Source organism: Pterocles gutturalis, unplaced genomic scaffold, assembly GCF_000699245.1.
Source record: "Pterocles gutturalis isolate BGI_N339 unplaced genomic scaffold, ASM69924v1 scaffold12264, whole genome shotgun sequence".
NCBI lineage: Eukaryota > Metazoa > Chordata > Aves > Pterocliformes > Pteroclidae > Pterocles > Pterocles gutturalis.
The window spans coordinates 30,792-46,423 of record NW_010133321.1 but is presented as its reverse complement, the minus strand read 5'-3'; the positions used below and the strand labels follow the sequence as shown (position 1 = coordinate 46,423).

Sequence of the window (15,632 nt, the reverse complement as noted above, 5' to 3'; positions counted from 1 at the left end):
AAAAGAGCCGTTGAGGTATGGCTGTTGTGTCATGTGCTGTATAGAGCTGCATGAACCAAGCCTACGTGGTTCATCTGAAATACTTTGGATGCCTTTGCTTATGTTCCCCCTACTCTGGGGCTGGTATTTCATCTTAGCTCATTCAGCACAGCGACGGCTGTATGAAAGTGAGGAACAGGAACGGAGCTGGGAAGCAGCACTTTGGGCACGCTCATGCAGGGACGCCCCAGCAGCTGGAGCTGCATCAGGGTGTGCTGGCCCTGCCGGTGCCTGCAGGTGGAGAAAGGGGTGGAAAGCACAAAGATGGGGGCAAGCTGTGGTCTGGGAACTCTACCTGATGGCAGGATGCTGGGTTGTCTTTTATACCCATGGTTGCCTTCTGTTTTTCCAACAGAGGTTTTGTGTTGGCAAGTCTTACTTTCCTCCAGGTGGGTAGGAAGGGGAAGGATGTGAAGTAAATACCACAGTGAACCTGCCTTGGGACACACTGAGGTTCCCCCACATGAACCTTTTGCATTGATACTGACATTGCCTGTTTTTCCTCACCACGCTTTAAGATGCAGTTATAATCTTGTCTCTACCAAAATTCATAGCACCTGACATCAGGGATTTCTCAGTGGCATCTTCATCGGGACCTCGGTCTTTGTTTTAAGTCAATGAAAAGAAACAAGAACCTCCAGAGAAGGGGTTAGATCTCTGCAAACAGCCCTGCTGAATCTAGTTAGGATTAAATAGCTTGCATTTGAATACTACAATATTTTTGCTGATAGCATTCTGGTTTTATTTTATGCTAAGTGTGAATATGTTTCCACAGTCTTCTCCGAAAGCCCTTGTGAGGTGTCCCTCTGCTTTCATCCCAGTTTCAGTGCCAAAATTTCCATTGTGAGAAGTTTTCACTAGAACAAAATCAAAGCCAAGCCAGGGCTTCCTTTTAATCTTTATATTTTTATCATGGCTCTATCACCTTGCTAAAGTCTAGCTCTGGCTAAGCCGAGGCGCAAGGAATGCCTTGGTGAGGCAGAGCACTGAGTGACCCACCAGTTCTTCTCTTGCAGCAGGACCAGTTTGAGTTTCCCAGGGAGGCATGAGGCTGGGGCTGGCCATCCTGCTACACCTGTGTAAGTATGGATGTTACAGTTACTCAGGCCAGTTTTGAAATACTATTATGTGATTTATATATCTCTCCAAGATTTTGTTAGAGTGCTTCTTTGAAGTACGCTATTAAGACACACGTGACAGTGAGTCCTTATTTGCCAGTCTCCTGCCTAGGAGCCATGAGTGATATGAAACCTTTAAATACAAAGAAAAGATATGTCTTGTAATGGAGTTGGAATCAGGTCCTGAAAGGGACAATCAATATGTGCTAGCAAATCATGAGCATGGATCTGCATTAATAAAGAAGAGCAGGCTAAACGAACTTTCTTTATATCTAAAGAGTCAAGCGTCACTCATCGTCTGAAGTACAGCCTGAGCCATAGACTGAAATCTGGCTGTAACACGCTGTGTTTTTACTGTTGTGATTGCATTACTGTTTCTAGTGTCCTGTGGGCTCTACATGTATCGATTGTTGGGGTTTTTTTTAACTGCACTTTTTATAACAAGTTGAGCCAAGTAAAGCTGAACAGATAAAGCCTCCAAGGTACCAATTCCTGTTCAGGGTTTCAGGACAGAACTTGTTTAAAAGGACAAGCCCTGTAAGGGATGTCTTAACATAATGGGGAAAATATTCGAAGTTGTTTCAGGCAAAATAAACCAACAGATCCTGCAATTATTTAGAGAATTCAGAATTATTCTGTTTAATTATTAATGACCATTTTGTGGGGTCTGAATGGAGGGTTCTGGGACCAGACCAGGAGGTTCATTGCAAATCATCAGAAAATCTGAGGGTTCTCTGTCTCAGTTCCACCATTATAACTTGGAAATCAACAAAAATCAGCAGAATTAATCCAAATCTGTCTCTGCTCACAGAGTCAAGTGAAATGCCTCTGATTTTTGGAATGCTGGCTACGGGTACACCAGGGTAGGACATGTTAACTGCGCAATAATGTGCTTAGAATTTACGTTTTAGCACAGATTTGCAATATGGTAGCTAAATTTTTTATAATTATTTTGTAGCAAGTGTGTTCATTACCAAAGCTCTTCAAGATTCTACCAAATGATATTTTTAAGGACAAAAGGAGTATGGACAAAGGATAATTTATTTTTCTGCTGATGTTAGGATGTAACTGATTTTCTCTGGACAATACTGCTGGGTATACAAAACAATTTAATCTCTCTTTGATCTTCTTTTGCGCCCAGTACTGATAAGACTCCAGCATGCACAGGATGACTGTGGTGCTGGGTCCTGCCACCCGGCCATTGGGGACCTCCTCCTGGGTCGCAGCAAGCAATTAACGGCCTCGTCAACCTGTGGAATGAACAGCCCTCAGAAGTACTGCATTGTAGGCTACCTAGAGGTTGGTTTGCCCTTTCTTTTTTAATGAGCTGAACTCTGTTTACTAACGGTATTCTCATCTGTAAAAGGAAATTGCCCAGACTAGGAAGTTTCTACTGAAATTGTTTGAATAATCATCAGATGATGTGAAATAAGCCCGGTGGAAGGCTGTGCCTTCTTGCAGCACATATGGAGGGTTTGTCAGGAAACAGCCCCAGCATACAGTGATGTATAGCTTCTCAAGTGGGAGAAACATCCATGAGATGTAAATGAGCATGGGAATTTCTGAAGGACCTTTGCTCTGTGGGTCCTTTCCCATTCGTGCCTCAGAGGTGAAGACCACAGTTTGCCTGTCCACAAGTGCTTAGCAGGACGGGTGTGGTGCTGCAGGCTGTAGGCACTGCCTTGATGGGCCTTCGATGTGTCCCATGGAGTGTTGAGGCCTGAGGCAGCCTGTTAGGAGCTTCACACTATGTCCTCTCATGTCCTTTGATCTAAAACAAGACCAACGTTGATACAAGCAGAAAGCCATCTCCAGCAGAGGGAAAACCTAATGGTGTAGTCCACTCTTTGGCCACGTGGGTGGGCAGGTCTGAAATGTGGGCGATCAGAGGGATCCCTCTCGCTCCCTGGCTGCAGCGATGGGGGCTGTGGGGGACCAGTGGGCATGCGGGACCCGCGCTGGGCAGACAGGGGAATTTCCCTCTTCCATGTCCTGGAGGACTTGGCTCCACTGAGCTAATAAATTGTCAGAAATATTTTCACTAAATACCAGCTTAGGCTGAAGAGGAAGTTAATAAAACACTGCTTAATTTATAAGCAATTGAAAATAATTACAGTTTATGACCTTCTGGCAAAACACTGTGACACATTAACAGTCCAAAACTGCCATACTGAGATGGCCCCAAGTACTGGTCCAAGTTATTTGTTGCAACTATGGCTTTCTGCAAAATGTAAATACCTCTTTCCTCTTCAAAAAGAGTCTGTGGGCCCCTCTTCACCCTTTGCTGGTTTTCGCCACATTGTTTGAACAAGTGGATCCTGGGCCCTAACTCATTGCTGTGCTCTGAGTCTTGGCACTGCTTGGTAGATCTTGGAGACATCATCCTTCTGGCCCTTAGTTGGATGACTCCTTTTTCTTCTCTCTTTTTCAAGAGAAGATCAAAGAGCAATAAAAAAAATGAATATTTTTGCTTGCCTGTACTTATCCTTTGAATTCTGTAAATACAGACTTGTGAAGAAGAACAGCTGTTCCACAATAATCCCTGTGATTTAATGCTGCTCCAATGTATCCTGACCCCTGGTGACTGTTTCCTGAAGAGGATGAGCACTACAAGTTCTGCTGCTTTGCAGAGCTTGAGAGATAGAGGCTTGTCCTCTGCCAATGTGATACCAGCTCCCCTTAAATGTGTGTGTCATGTGAGGTATATCAGAGAGTCCCACTCAACTCAGTTCTCTTTCTCACCAGCACATTCTTGAATGTGTTGCTGGAGGCAGCCCAGGAAGCTTTGCATCTTGCAAAGCCAAGTGCTTCCTCCGTGCTGTTCCCCTCCTGATGACCTGTGTCAGGCATCATGAGGAGAGCAAACCTGACTTGTGAAAGTTTGTGTTAGTCAATGTGGCAAGCTGCCAAGAGCCAGGACTCAGTTGGGATGTCTTATTGAAAATTCAGATTGAAAAGAAAGAGTTCGGCTGCTTTGTGTTTGAAAAGAAGCACTGCAAATAATTTTCAGACTTTAATGTGTCTTATTTTTTCTAAATGTAGGTTAAGTGGTTTTTAGCCCTATGATTGGATGTAGCACTTACATATGTTTTGAAAGGAAAAGAAGGAGGACTCGGTGTTGAGGAGAGTATAACGCTGCATGCTTCGGAGGCAAATGGGATCTGCCAGACTTGCCTTTTTTGGACATGTGTGTGCTTGTCCTTTGGGGCACAAAAAGATTTTTATGGAGCAACCTTAAACATAAGTTGACTGGTTGTCATATTGTATGTGTCTATATAAACCAGAGAGTGGGTGTGCACAATTCTGCCAAATGCTTCAATAACCTGAGCTCTCCTTACTAGAGCTTTGTGAAATGAGAAGACAGAGTATATTTTGTATTTCTATCTCATCTTCTAAATTGTACATTTGTACATTTGTCAAGTGTGGTATAGAATTACTGAATATAATAGATATCATAATGTTTAAAACACATTAATTATACAGTACCTATAAATCTATGTCTCTTCATTTATTTAACTGTGAATAATTCCCAGGTGATTTCATAATACAGAGATGTCCAAACCGTTCCTAATACTTCTCCATAGATCTTGAGCATGCTGGGCGGGTTGCCTTCTACCTGTCCCCTTCTGGGTCATTTCCAGCCCAGCTCCTGCCACTGACTTCCAGTTTTTGTTTTCAGCAGCATCCCAGCCAAGGGCACTGAATCTGTGCCTCCTCCTTCAGCTCCCTCTGGGGTGCTGCATCGTCCCCACTTCCCCCTGCCAGCATCCCTGCCAGCTGGGCACACAGCTTGGGCATCACCTCCCGCTTTGGCTTATCCCTGAGTTCTCACACTCAGGCTCTGCCCAGATCTCATAGAGACCATCTGGGAGCGCAGCCGCCCCTGCCTGCCCTGGGCATCGCCTGCACAGCCACTGCCGTTCACTGCCCCATGGCACTGCTGGCCACCATCGATCGCGTGCTGCCTGGGCTTGTCCACAAGGCTCAGCATGGGTCATCTCCTAGCCTGGCATGTTAACCTTGTCACCTCTCCTATGTCTCCCACTCAATCCCCCTCTTATCACCTTAAACTGAAGCTCCTTGCCCTCACTTTCAAAGCCCTTTTGCAGACAAAAGCCTCTTATTCAGCATTGAGATATTGGCTAATCATTGCCACCTTCCTCTTCTGCTTGTTACATTTCTAAACAAGACCCTTTCATCCTATTGACATCCTGATTTTCCTCTTTTGAGTGGTTTTTAGACTTTTCCAGTTTCCCTGTGCCTGCAGAAGGCAGACAGTGGTCGGGGTGCTGGTGTCAGCCCAGAGCACCTGCTTACATTGTACCTGGACCCAGCCTTGCCTTCCCTTTGTACAACAGTGGCTGTCTGCTGCTCCTGGCTGGGTCTCCGAGCTGCTGGAAAATGTGCAAAAGAGAGAGGAAAAAAATGTATAAATGATTTAGTGAATGTTCCTCTTCAAGGCTTCTTCATATCTTGAAAGATCCAGTCCTCCCTTGTATCCCCTCTGCCTCCTCGATGCCGTCTCTGGCTGGAAGTTTCTACAGCCTTTATGAGACATGAGTAAAAGCTCAACTTCTAAAAGATAAATGTCTCCCAAGAAACTCTTGCAAAACAAACCCTCTGGCAGCTAAACCCAGAATCAACACCGTGACAAACTTAGTTCTTTGCTCTTATTGAGATCCCTTTTCCACAACTGAAAAAGCGTGTTGTTTATAGAGTACCTGGGGCAAACCAAGGCAAATATTTACTATATGCACGGCTTGTGCATATGATGATTTCTTGGGCTTGTCCCTTATATATGAAAGCCTGTGTGATTAAAAGCCCAGATACTCAAAGCAACATGAGAGGTTCCAGTCTTGCAATGGCATGTATAAGTGTACATCCACTGGATCTTTAGAGAAGAGACCAAATTCGTCTTTTATCCTGCTCATTTTTTTTTTCCCCAGGCTGAGCAGAAGTGCTTTCTCTGTGACTCCAGATACCCGTATAATCCTTATTCACAGTACAACAGTCACATGGTTGAAAACATTATCACAACTTTTGAGCCTGATAGGAAAAAAAAGTGGTGGCAGTCGGAAAATGGTAAGTTTCTTCGAGAAAATATTACTGTAAAATGTTACTGTGAGATTTATTTATGTAATTGGAATGCAGCATGTTGCCTTCATGAAGAGATGAGACAAAACTGCATCTGTTCTGTGACTCAGTAATGCTGAGTGATTTAAACCTATTTGTGTGTAACAATATAGGATTTCAGAAATTCTGTTTCTGAATTGTAGAAATTCAGAATTTCTACAGACAAATTTTAAGCACAGTGTCTCCAAGAGCTGGCCAGAGGACCCGGGGCAGTGCTGTGTTATGCACAGTGGCCGAGTATTTTTCACAGAGTGTCTGCTTTTCAGGGAAGTGTGATTTGTGACAAAAGGTACATTTGCCTACAAATGTGTAATGACAGAGTGTATAAAACACAAATATCCATTTTAAAAGAATAGTGCTTTCTGTGTAAAGCAGGAATACTTTAGCAAATAACTAAATGAAGCCTGGCTATTAACACCCTTACTATCCCGTGTTAATTCTGTTGCAAGCTTTTCTGTAGTAGTTTTTCACTGATATCAATTTATATATCCTTATAGCTTCTCTGTGAAGGCATGATAGGAAGAATAGCATCTACTCTACTATATTTGAAATCTAGTGAATATGTAAAAAATACTTGGGTGGTTGGAAATTGTTAAGAAAAATTAAGATATGTTACCCCTATTTTTGGTATCCAGTTAAAATTTATAAGCCTTGCTTTTACATGGAGTTTAGCAAGGAACTGCTGGTGCCAGTGGTGGAAAAGCAGCACATCGCATTAGCCCCAAGAGAGCAATCCAGGCACACACTGGGTTTGTGCAAGGGGGATGCCCTAAAGAGCCTAGCTGCCATGCTATAAAAGGCATGTTTAAATTCCCCATAGAAAAGCTGTCTCAGCAACCCCTCCAAGGCTCTTCACTTCATTTTCATTCTCTTTTCAGGCGTTGACCATGTCAGCATTAGACTGGACCTAGAAACTTTATTCCAGTTCAGCCATCTTATCCTGACTTTTAAGGTACATCTTTTACGAGAGTTTTTATGTAACGTTATACACTAATTACTTAATCACAGGAATAAATTGCTTAGAGAGGCAGTGGAAGCTCCATCTTTAGAGGTTTGTAAGAACAGGTTAGATAAACACCTGTCAAGTATGGTTAAGTTATAGTTGATCCTGCCTTAGGGGAGGAGGATAGACTGAATAGTTTCCTATTCATGTGCCTTCTGGTCCTGTTTTCTAAAAATATGAGAATCAAAGCTGAAAAAAAATCAATTGCAAGATTAAGCCCTAAAAATTCAAGACATTTCTGAACTGAGGTTGCTCTTTCAAGTTTAGTTCAGTCTTCTCACACATATCCATTACGATCCAGATGGTTAAAATTTTTTTTCTACAAAATTCCTACATTGTTATGGTAAACTTCCTTACTTAGAAAGTAATCTTGTATCTATGTGTAAGGTTCTCCTTCCCTTTTACTGAGAGGTTTCAGATGAGGAATCCAGCTTTTTTCAGAGTATCACGTAAGCAGCACAGTGGCCCTGTAGGGACCCTACAAGTTCCTAAACACAGAATTTTAATTGGCAGCTGTTGGCATCCCTCAAACAGGAATGTCAATAGAACATCCCTTGAGATGTCTTATCAACGCCTGGTTAAGGAATTCTTGAAATAATGTTTCTTGCAGACATTTCGGCCTGCAGCAATGCTGGTTGAGCGCTCCACCGACTTTGGTCAGACCTGGAAAGCGTTTAGATATTTTGCACAGGACTGCGCAGCTTCTTTTCCCAACGTCTCTTCTGGTCCAGCAAAAAGTGTGGGAGACATCATTTGTGATTCAAGATATTCAGACATCGAGCCCTCCACTGAAGGCGAGGTATTGCCAGGTGTCTGTGCTTGTATGAGTTCAGATCATATGTGGCTGTTTTTCTGGAGCTGAGGGTCTCTCGTCTGTATCCATCAGATCCACTTATACAGGTTCTGAGACATGAAGTGCTATTGACTTTACTGAAGTAAGAGGGAAAGACAAACTCTGCACTTTACCCTCAGGTTGACATCCAACTGAACTCATAAAACAACTTGTACAAAACCTTCTACTGCTCTTTTCTACTTTTCAAATTCACACAGAACCTCAGAAGATATCTTGACTCTCCATCAGCCTCTACCGCTAAAGGCAGGGGCCTGTCCTTTGATCCCTTTGGTAGGTGCTGGTCCTATCTCTACATCACTCTAGGGCACTGCTCTTCCTTCCTTCTGACACATCAATCCACCAAAATGTCTTTTTGCTTTGCTTAACCAAGGCCAAGGTGAAAGTGTGAGAGCACTTGCTGAATCAGGGCCACAGCCTTGTGTTTTTTCTTTTATGGGAGCAGTAAAGTAGCATTAGTAACTAATGGGTCTCTGGTAACAGACTATATATCCAAAAATAATAGTTTCAGTGATCTATAGAGCTGTATTAAATTGTTTTACAGGTTGTTTTAAAAGCTTTGGATCCCAGCTTTGAAATCGAAAATCCATATGTGCCATATATCCAAGGTATGGACAGTACAGGTTTTCTCCAGAGGTACTTTGCTGGTGTTGCATGTTTTGTACACTGAAAGGGTCAACAGCTCAGCTGGTGTAAGTCAATGACGTTGAATATTGAGTACCAAAAGATCATAGGGAGACGTCTGTATTAACAAATAAAATGGGCCAATCTTGTTCTCTAGCCCTGAGGGAAAATGGCACAGCTCTGCAGAGCTCATCTTTCCTTCTGGGACCAGGTGGCCCAATCCACACTGGCTCTTGGGAGCACTCCCAGAGCTGTACGTGAACCCATGAAGACATTGATTGGGAAAATACAGGTTGGCCCCAGCGAGAGCCATACCAAAGAGGGTGCTAACACTTATGCAGCTGTGCACCAGGAGTGAGAACGTGTCCTGGCACTGTATGGGTTACTGGTCTTGGCCAATAGTGGGTGATTTTCACTGTTTCTTCAGTATGGGGGAATTCTTGGATGACTTATCCAAGCTGAAGATTTCATACAGTTTCTCTTTGAGTGAACTTGGGCTTTTGATTTCTTTTCTTTCCTTGCAGAGCTCATTACATTGACAAACCTAAGGATCAATTTTACTAAACTCCACACCCTCGGAGATGCTCTGCTTGGGCAAGGGCACAGTGATCCCCTGGAGAAGTACTACTACGCTGTCTATGAGATGGTTGTGCGGGGCAGCTGCTTTTGCAATGGCCATGCCAGCCAGTGTGAGCCTGTGCAGAATCTGCGGGGAGATGTTTTCCATCAGCCTGGGATGGTACGTCATCAACCCTGTCTCCAACAAGGGCAGTCCCTACCTGGTATTTTGGGGGAAGGTTGAGATGGAGGGAGGGAGAGGAAGGAAGTTCTCTGATGACCATTGTGTTGATCATTTGCAACTCCAAGTTGTAAAATGTTTCAATACAGCTTCTTTCTTTAAAACTTTGGTCTGGATTGCTCAGAAGCTCTCTCTTTGTTGGTGTTAGTATGGTGTTTCAAAAGCAACTGGGACAAGACATGTTGAATATAGCAGCAAAATACCAGAGCTGTAATGGTGCAAATGTAATGCAGTAAGTAGTCTGTGGTGTGTGCAGACTTGAATGGCCACTCGTTGGGTGCATTCCACACTCCAGCTGGGCTCCAGGGCTCTGCAGAGGAGAGGTGGCATTGGCACAAAGAATAGCTGATAATGCAAAGCTAACCCATGAAAAATGGATTATTAAAAAATTCAAGAACATGATTGCAGATTCTTTCCTTCTGGGAACAAGAGGGTTTTTCTCCTGGAAAATATGTGTCTCAATACAAAGACATGTAGAGAGAGAGGGAGAGAATTTTAAAAGTTGAAGTCTTCTGAGAGAATTTTAAAAGTTGAAGTCTTCTTTGCTATCTCTAAATTATTATTTTTTTTCGTAAATGTTGCTCAGTGGCTTTAAAACAATCTGGTCAAATTTTGCAGGTATTATCCAGGCCTTTTACTCAAATAACTGAGAATTAAGTCAGCTGAGGGAGCCAAAGAGCTTTGAATTTTCCTGATCTTGCTGGTATACCTTGAGCAGATATCTCCTCTCCCGTCACCTCACCTCCTCTCTGTTCTCACCACGTTGCAGGTCCACGGGAGATGCATCTGCCACCATAACACAGAAGGTTTGTCCTGTGAAAGATGTAAAGATTTCTACAATGATGCTCCCTGGAGGCCAGCTGAAGGAGTACAAGATAATGCTTGCAAACGTAACTCAAACATATTATTCTCCTTTTCAATAGCTGGGGGGTGGGTGTAGCACAATCCCCGCACAATGCGTAATGGGATGGCCAGGTTTCTGGCAAGGAGACTGTTCTATGCCTCATCTAGAAAAATAGATGGATTCCTGTATCCCTTGGTGCTGTGTTGCCCCACAAGAAGGAGAGATGTTTCATGTTCTTATTTTTCATAAAGAAAAAAAAATAAAGAGAGAAAAAGCAACTAATGCAAAAAAGATCATACATTAGTTTGCATAGGGTCTTTCTTGTGAATGAAAGACAAATTTACACAAGGCTAAATTATTTATTACCACAATAATGACCAATGCAGGATACACAAGAATAATGTACTAGGATCTGTAACAAATATTCAGCTAGATCTTTCTTCAGTGGAGCAGTATTCCCCGCTGTGTATCAGGCACACTCACTGCCCAGGTACTTTTGCAAGTGTAGGGTCCCGTTCTGTTCCAAGGCTCTGATGTTCCCCCCCCGCAGCTGTAAAGCACGAGGCCTGGGAAGCTGTAGTCTTGCTGGGGCACTGAAATCACATGAGTAACAACCAATGCCATGCCAACGGTAGACAGCAATGGTGTCAAAACCACAATAATAGGAATCATGGTGCAAAATACCCCACTGTTTGTTTTGGTTTCAGGGTGTAACTGCAACGGCCACTCTGGCAGGTGCCACTTTGACATGGCCGTGTACCAGGCCAGCGGTGGGGTCAGCGGCGGTGTTTGTGAGGACTGTCAGGACAACACCACGGGGCAACACTGTGACCAGTGCAAACTTTTCTTTTACCAGGATCCACTCAAAGCCATCTCAGACCCTCACGCATGCCTCCGTAAGCTTTGCTGCTTTAGCTTCTGTAAGAATGACTCCAACTGGGGTGGCTCTGGTTCTCTTTGCTCTGAGCCCCATGGCATTGCCATGTGTAAATGTTCACAGGGTTGTAAAATGTTACCAAACCTGTAACATCCAAACTACCTTGTAAATTAGCTGCGTGACAACATCCTTGAACGAGTATTGTGAAAAGGGCTGCATATTCCAACTCATTGATAAACCGAGCTTTGAAATCCACCAGGGCTATCGTCTTTCTTGAACAACATCAATATAAATGTGAATATTAATAGTGCTGTTGATTCTGTGATAGTCAGGGATTACAGGAGAGGTGCAAAGTGATGGCAGACTTTTGCTAGATAACTGCCATATATAAGAAAAAATGAGTTTTCAGGCATGAAAGCCCTTGTTCTGAAAGATGAGCTAAATTCAATATTAACATAGGATGGGAAAAATGCTCTGAGTATAATTTACTTGTAGTAATTGATTGGCATGACAAGTCCTTAAGAATCCAAGGGGAGATTACCCCAGGAAGTGGTGTGGTAGATGTTAGCTCTGCTGTGAGAAACAGGTTGTGCCTTAGGAAAAAATGGGATGCATCATAAAGGCAGTGTCCCCTGCTGAAACCATTGTTTCCAGTAAATAATTCAACTATGGACTCAGACCAGCTCTGGGGAGGTGGCTTACACTTGATACCCCTCCGCAAACCTACAGGTTTCATGAGAGCATCCCTGGAAGTTATGCTTTACAGTCGTAGGGCCCTCTTCTCCCTAGGTACTCTGGAGAGGGTAGAGAGTGGATGAGTAATGCCTATTTCTACCCAAAGCAAAGAGCATAGTTCTACTGAAGTGAAGACTGTAACTCTTCTCCAGAGAAAAAGTAGATCTTGGAAAGACACTCATAATATTTCTTAAGAGCAGCTGTGCATTAACTGTCAAGCATCCAACACAATGAGCATGGATGAATGTCTCTAATCTTTACAAGAATCCCGAATTTGTGCCTACTTGCAGCTTTGCAATTGTGTTTTTATGCTTATATCTAAATGTGCTTTTTTTATATGTCTCCTTGACCATGCCTGTAGCCTGCAACTGCGACCCAGAGGGTACGTTGCACAATGGTGCGTGCGAGAGCCACACAGATCCTGCTGTGGGAATGGTCGCGGGCCAGTGCCCTTGCAAGGAGAATGTGGAGGGTGTCCGCTGCGACAAGTGCAGGGCGAACTACTATGGGCTGAGCGTCAGTGACCCACTGGGCTGCCAGCGTATGTAAACCACCTCTTTCGTTCTTCTTTCCAAAGCACTTTTAAGAGATGGAAGTAGTTGAATGCACAGGTGCACATGCTAATGCACAGATACTACCTGCTTCACAAAATACCCAATTGCCTGCTATTATTTAATGTCAATATGATTTAATGTACCTAGTGCAGCATCTGAGGTGGAAAAGATGCAAAATCACTTGCAGAATACGTAGTATATTATAATGGATTGGGCTGTTGTTAATAGAAGCATTGTTAAATATGCAATTTAATTGAAAAGGGAGATTAAAACACATGAAAATAATTTTAGAATCAAAATCAGCACACGGGTGAATGAAAAGCCACAGAAGGGATCCCAGGAATCACTGTTACGATACTTGGACTCTGCACTGCACAGTACAGCATCGAGGTGGCAGGAGCTGCTGGCTTGCCACGAGAGCTTCCAGCCAGCCGTTCCTCTGAGAAAGGCTCGCTGAAAAACACATCCCACGCCCACCCAGGCACACTGAGGGTTTGTGAGCACATCGTGCCCACCGCATGGTACTCAGCAACATGCAGGGACTGTGCAGCGCAGATCAGCACACAGCAAACCACTGCACCGGGCTCCTGCCAGGGCCCCTTTTCCCCCCAGAGAGGGTCCCCATGGGGAAACAGGCTGCTCCCGGAGGGCAGTCCAAGGGCTGCAGGGTGCCCGGGCATGTCCATCTGCAGAGCATCTGTCTGGAGGACAGAAATAGCCTGCCACACTGATGCCACATCTAAAGCAAACACCACTCAGGCTGCTGTCACTGGGGCCCGCAGAGATATCCGTGTTTCTCTCCCTGTAGCCTGCAACTGCAATCCCTCTGGCAGTCTGCCTTTCTCCATCTGTGATCCCGCCACCGGAGAGTGCCTCTGCCAGCAGTTTGCCACAGGGCGACGCTGTGAAAAATGCCTTGTACGTACTCAGTTTTTGTTATTTTTTCTGCATGAGGTTTTAGAAGTCCCACCTCTCCCATCTCCCACCTTTTCATTGCCATAAAAGTAAACAAACAGTCAAAATTCAAAATAATTTTACAGCTGTATACTTCCGTTTTGCACTGACACATCTGGTTCTTTTTTACTGCTTGCAAACATTTGTGCAATCAAATTGCACTAGGAGGAGCACTCACAGGAAAGAAAGGAAATGCAAAATCGTGTTCTCAGACCATCGTTGCTATTTCCAGAGCACCTTGCTTGCACAAATGGGTAAATATCTGTCTATTCTTGCAGTGACTGAGCACCCATGCAATCTAGTAAGAGAAGCAATCTCATATGGTCAGGCACAGGCAGGCAGCACAGGAGCACTCCAGAGCATTGTTCATCCAGGGGAATAAGTTCTGTTGTGCTTTACATATTTAAACATTATTTGCCATACAAAATCTTTTACTTTCTTTTTATCTCAGGTAGGATACTGGGGTCTTGGCAGCAGCTTGTATGGCTGTTCTCCATGTGACTGTGACATTGGTGGATCCCAGAATAACTTGTAAGTTAATATTCTTCAAGTTTTTCTTGGTTTTAATTTTTATAAACTTTTGGGCTACACTTTCTAATTAGGTTAATAGAGTCTCAGTACAAATGTATTTTCCCATTTGTAGAAATAATTAACTGTAGAAATAATTTCATCACATACAAGCAGTATAAAGTCATGTTGGGATCTTGGAAATTTATTTGTGATTTTAAAGGGAATTTACCTTTCTCCATTGAAGCCAGCTTTAAATCAGCTTGAGTCAAGATTTGTTTAATATAAAATATAGACTGCATGGTTTGAGAGAACCAGGGGCCCTAATATTAATAGAAATTACAAGTTAGAGATTACATTTTTAACTTAACTTCATACATCTACTTTAAAAGCTAGGAATATCTTAATTCTTCCTGTTGTACTGGCTCCAATTCAAAATATGTCATTTCAAAAGCCAGCTTGGTTTCTGTTGGGTTCCTTCAGGAGTTTGTTGGGCAGGGGTCTTCACTGCTGCCGTTAGACTTCAGACATAGGAGCACATAGAGCAGGTACCTTGTGAGCAGATAAATCAAAGCTAGTAATCATCTGATGTGTTAAATAAGAGTGTAAGTGTATGAAAATTACCATATCACTTCAAATCAAAGGTCTTTCTGATCTCACATCCTGCCTCTAAAATTATGGGTGATAGATACTTAAGAATAGTGATAGATACAGTCATTCATAGAGGAATGCATACAGGAATAGATAATAACGGATGCTCAGGAAACAGAAGCATTTATGCTTCAGGTATGGAATGGATGGAGGAAGACAAAGCATGTTACCCCTCCTAAGCAATGAAAACGTAGCATTGAATAAATCCAGCATCGGAAAGAGGAAACAGAAGGGGTGGCTGTCAGGAAGAAATTTAATAGGGGAGGCGATCTGACAATGGAAGAAACGAAGCAAAGCTGAAACAAGGGCAGAGCTGAGCTGCTCTCGTGCTGTGAGGACCCAGCCACGCCGCACCCTGATGTCCTCCCTTTGCCAACTCTGCCCCTAGGTGCTCACCGAAGGACGGTCAGTGCAAGTGCCTTCCCAACATCGTGAGCCGCCAGTGTAACGAGCCAGCCCCAGGCTACTTCTTTTTACCCCTGGATTATTATATTTACGAAGCTGAGCACGCAAAGCCCCTTTCTGGCTCTGCACCCTTGGTACGTAGTTGGCTTTTTAGGTGTTGTACTGTGGGGGGATCTATGCAGGGGTGGCACAGGGGCCGGGGCTGAGGAGAGGAGCCCTCGTTCTGGGAGCAGCTGGAGTGTCTCTTTAGCAGGAAGACACAAAGCAAGTCCCTTGACCGTCCTCAGTTCAACCTTGTTCTTCATGGACATGACTGTCCTGTAACTGTGGCTGTTACCAAGGGACAGTCACTACAGCATGATATGACCTGCAAAGCTGTCCTTGCTGATCCTCAAGTGCGGGCTGGCCTAACATGAATTAGAGAAATTAATTTAATTATTTAAATTAGAGGAAAGTGTTTGAGTTGCCAACAGCTTTCATGAACTGTGATATTTCTGGGAATCTCCAAAAGGGGAAGAATCAAATTCCTCTCTGCTCCA

At 43.6% G+C, this 15,632-nt stretch overlaps 1 protein-coding gene across 1 annotated transcript in view; it reads left to right on the top strand.

Annotated features, from left to right (window-relative positions):
• The window catches only part of LAMB4 (laminin, beta 4), a 42,653-nt gene that overhangs the window by 519 nt on the left and 26,502 nt on the right, over positions 1 to 15,632 (top strand). The window contains exons 2-13 of the mRNA XM_010081189.1: positions 2,299 to 2,456; positions 6,104 to 6,239; positions 7,169 to 7,242; positions 7,904 to 8,092; positions 8,688 to 8,751; positions 9,292 to 9,506; positions 10,336 to 10,456; positions 11,118 to 11,306; positions 12,384 to 12,563; positions 13,385 to 13,494; positions 13,982 to 14,061; positions 15,077 to 15,227. Coding sequence (XP_010079491.1) covers positions 2,299 to 2,456; positions 6,104 to 6,239; positions 7,169 to 7,242; positions 7,904 to 8,092; positions 8,688 to 8,751; positions 9,292 to 9,506; positions 10,336 to 10,456; positions 11,118 to 11,306; positions 12,384 to 12,563; positions 13,385 to 13,494; positions 13,982 to 14,061; positions 15,077 to 15,227 — 1,667 coding nt within the window. The remainder of the gene's footprint in view (positions 1 to 2,298; positions 2,457 to 6,103; positions 6,240 to 7,168; positions 7,243 to 7,903; positions 8,093 to 8,687; positions 8,752 to 9,291; positions 9,507 to 10,335; positions 10,457 to 11,117; positions 11,307 to 12,383; positions 12,564 to 13,384; positions 13,495 to 13,981; positions 14,062 to 15,076; positions 15,228 to 15,632) is intronic.